General features: G+C 39.3%; 1 protein-coding gene across 1 annotated transcript in view; it reads right to left on the minus strand.

Annotated features, from left to right (window-relative positions):
* The window catches only part of RNF17 (ring finger protein 17), a 56,113-nt gene that overhangs the window by 26,843 nt on the left and 25,057 nt on the right, over nt 1-4,213 (minus strand). The window contains exons 20-21 of the mRNA XM_019472098.1: nt 2,467-2,587; nt 1,655-1,769 (exon numbers count right to left, since the gene is read on the minus strand). Coding sequence (XP_019327643.1) covers nt 1,655-1,769; nt 2,467-2,587 — 236 coding nt within the window. The remainder of the gene's footprint in view (nt 1-1,654; nt 1,770-2,466; nt 2,588-4,213) is intronic.

Below are 4,213 nucleotides of genomic sequence, written 5' to 3' on the forward strand. Positions count from 1 at the left end.
CACAGTGCACGTGTAAATGGCAAGATGTTGGTAGCTGGGGAGAGGGGCTGCAGGGGTGACCTCTGAGAGAAGCAGCCAGGTGCTGCCCCATGGTGGACACAGCCTGTTTCAGCCGTCTCTGCAACAGACCCTCTACAGGACATGGCTGAGCCCTTCAGTGAAGCTGGTGGCACCTCTAATGTAATGAAGGGCAGAAAATGCCCGGGAGAAAGAGGAGGGAACAGAAGAGAAATAACATAGGGAACACCAAGGTCAGAACAGTAGACGGTATTTTGTGGAGGAAGAGGCACACTCCTGAGGGGACTGAGGCCCGTGGAGGGCCCACGCTGGAGCACAGGAAGAAAAGAGCAAGAAGGAAGGAGGAGCAGGGAGGAATTGCTGTGTCCTGACCCCAACCCCCTGCACTGCTTGCTGCCTCACTGAAGGGACTGAGTGTTAACCGGAGAGTAGGAGGGGGAGGAGGGGTCCTTGGAGTGAAGTTGAACCCGGGAAAGGGGGAGGGTAGGTGCTATAAATGTTTGTCTTGTGTGTCCCAATGCCTGAATCGGTAATTAAATATTTATGCTAATTAGTAATTAAGCTTAATTAAGTTAAATTAAGTCTGTTTTGCCCGCAATAGTACTTGGTAAGCGATTTCCCTGTCTTTATTTTGACCCATGAGTTTTCTTGCTCCTGTTTCTTCTATTTTCTTCGCAGAGCAACAAAAGAAGGGGGAGTGAGCGAGTGACCAAAAAATCCACATTAGTAAAGTTATCAGTGTTACACAGCAACTTATATTCAAGTAACATACCCACTTGTTTGCAGGCCGCAAGCAGGCATCTAAGTACAGCTGCAACACAACAAAATACCCTACTGACAGTGACAAAACAATTCAGCTGTTCAGGTTTAAAGCTGCTTAACTTTACGAAAATCTTACTAAAAATTGTGACTAGTACAAGAAAAGTGTTACTAGGGTTTAGTTATATTTCTGAGCTAAGAGATGAAAATCCACTTATTTGCTTTCTCCTGAAAAAAGCAAATTCAGGCATTTCGTTTTGGAATCAAAACTTTCTATTTAACAATCTTTTTATCAGTATTCAAAAATTATTAATGAAACAATAATTACTGATTTTCATAAATACAGCCCATGGATTATCTTTTTAAAAAGCCAGCAAATTAAATGCAGCAGTGTTATCTCCTTCCCAGCCTCATCTCCCCCAGCAGGCTTCCCAACTCTTCTGTCTGTCACTGTCATAGCTGGTTATCTGAGTATCTGTTTTCTAATAACAGACCTTCCAAAGACATGGCTTACCTTAGGTGCAGGTTAAATACACAAGTGATATTCCTTTTCTTATTACAAAGAATGGGAACCTTAACTATTACCAGTTTGGGAAGATTTGGCACTTAAATACATTACAAGTATGATGCAAAACATTTCATCAACTTTTGAATCAATTTCAATAAATTATGTTAGTCAAGATTTCGTTTGAGAACTCAACTATGCCAAACTGCAGAGTTATACTCTGTAACTTATGTCAGTTGATGGATGTGATTTGTAATGAATTTATCACAAATGTGGTAAATTCCAGTCACTGGAGGTGACATACTAAAGCCAGTAATTTTGTTACACAAATTCAGTATTTTTAAATACTTAAGTTATGCACAGCGTATTTACCCAGGTATGTAGGATGCTAAGTCTTCTTTAACTAGCTGGCAGTTAATACTAAAGCTTCTTCCATGAACAGCAGAGGAGTCAGAGAGTTCAACAGATAAGATGTTATCTAAAATTTCTGTGAATAAATAATATAAACATAATTAGTGCCAATCAATGACAGTATAAAGACTATTTATGGTTTTGGAGACACAGCAAATGGTACTAAGAGACAGAATTTTGTAAAACTACATTTGATTTATGAAATAATTGATTTTGAACATCAACAATATGTAGAGGCTTAGCTTTGCACATACCTATAAAATTAACTTAAAATACACCAACAATTACAAAATATTTTTGTACAAAGAAACCAACTGCTACATGTATTTCATTTATTAGCTTAAATTTATTACATGGTCATTTATTAGACCATTCCACAGGTGTTGAAAAATAACTAGCTGCATATTAACAATAAATGGTATTGAGAAAAATCCTCCTAAGGCATATATGTGTTAGTTGACTTCCCCCCGCAGCCCCCCCCACGCTAGTACTTTTGGAAACAAGCCCATCTTAATAAACTAGGATATTTGTTATCATGTAACACTGGTGTGGTCTGTAAGAGAAGACATAAACAGAGCTTTTGTCGGAAGTTGTATCTGTTACGTCTCCTCCAATTAGTTCATGTTTAGATAATCTCACTCCATGCTACCTGTTATAAGCATGAACATAAGCATTTCAAATAAATACTATTTAAAATATGAAAGTGCATGTTTCTACATTTGAATTAATTTAATAATATTTAAATATAAATTAATACACTGTCGATAACTTACCAACAACTGAACACAGCATAAGCTTATCTTCAGTCATTTCTTCAAATCTTTCCTTGGCTTCTCTGTTCCACTCATTTGCCCCTTTATAAGGCTCAATGAAAGCCAGCCTGCACCTGATTGCCTAAAGAATAACTCAAATTATGTATCTACCATCACATATCAAGACCATCTCATTACAGCCAAATCACAGCCTTTGCTTTGCACTCATGCAGGACAGCAAGACAGCATGACCTCGGCTTGTGGTTCCACATTACCATTATTTGATTTGATTTGAGATGATCCCCCCTCCCTGCTGGCAGCTGAGCATGAATCTCAAATTCAGATACATTCTTGCTGAAATAGAAAGAGCTTACTTCTCCTTGCCTCCCTTTATGGGTAGGCATAGAATTGGCTGCAGAGATCAGGAAAGATTACTGCAGAGAGGTGATGAAGAAAGCCTTCATCCTGTTTTGCTTATCATGATGTAATAACCCAGACTCAAAGCATCTAAGATTAACATGACTATACCATTGTAGAAGTCTGAAGGACTAAACGCAGAGACACCAGAGTACCACAGTACCTATGCCAGAAAATTCCTGCCAGATTTTTGAAAGGTATTAATTAGCAGACACAAAAAAAGAGACACACAGGAAATCAGATGAGATTAAGTGCTTTGATTAAAAGAATTTTCGTTTAGCATCTTCATTGCAAACTTTGGTGGTTACACCATGGCTCAATTTTAAAGTAACTGTGAATGTTATTGTTTCCTCCTTCTTGTTTATTGCATCAAAAGAAAGAGTAACACAGGTGGGGGTAAAGGGAGAGAAAGGAAATAAAGACAATAGAAATAAGAATGTTTTGTGTAGACATTCTTAAGATACAGGCAGTCGGGAATATGAAAATAAGACTGACTGACAGGTTAAATAACCATTAAAAGAAAGGGCTGTGGAATGCAAAACCACACCATCTTAAGCACTGCTCATTCCAGTCTTAGCCAAGATTTCTGCACCATCCAAGTCCATTACAATGCCTGCAAACTGTATTAATGGGCTGAAAAAAGTCCGACCTCTCTTGTAACAGCCTAATTCAAACCTCTTGAACAGCCAACTTACATTTGAGGCAATGCAGTATGTGACCATGTGTGAAGACTTACCAATGCTTACATGCAACAGAATAGGTTGCACAACCTACCTTCTGAATGCTTGATTTTGCAACCTTGTGTTCATTCATGCTTCAAAGAATTTTAAATCCTTAAAATTTTTTTTTTAAATAGAAAAGATTTGAAACCATAGCAACACATAAGCAGACTGAAGCCTGCTGATCTTTCTATTACTTGCATTAAAACTAATAGCAACAGGAAGTTATTTCTTACGCAAACTTCAAGTGTAAACACCTTGCCAGAGTGTTTCACCATAACCAATATATGGCATAAGAATGCTGAAATTTGAGAATAACTGAAGGGTTCAAGATTTTTCAGACCATTCTCTAGCAGTCATATACCCATCTGTACCTGTAACTCTTCAGCCCCTTCTCCTTTATGTTCAAAGTGAGGAGGCCTAGTAGTATGTGCTCAAGACTCCTGGTTAATGGGGGAGCTCCCGGACAACTGGAGGCTTGCCAATGTGACCCCCATCTACAACAAGGGCCGGAAGGAGGACCCGGGGAACTACAGGCCTGTCAGCCTGACCTCGGTGCCGGGGAAGATTATGGAGCGGTTCATCTTGAGGGCGCTGACAAGGCATGTGCGGGACAACCAGGGCATCAGGCC

This window comes from Aptenodytes forsteri, unplaced genomic scaffold (assembly GCF_000699145.1).
Source record: "Aptenodytes forsteri isolate BGI_AS27 unplaced genomic scaffold, ASM69914v1 Scaffold307, whole genome shotgun sequence".
Classification (NCBI taxonomy): Eukaryota; Metazoa; Chordata; class Aves; order Sphenisciformes; family Spheniscidae; genus Aptenodytes; species Aptenodytes forsteri.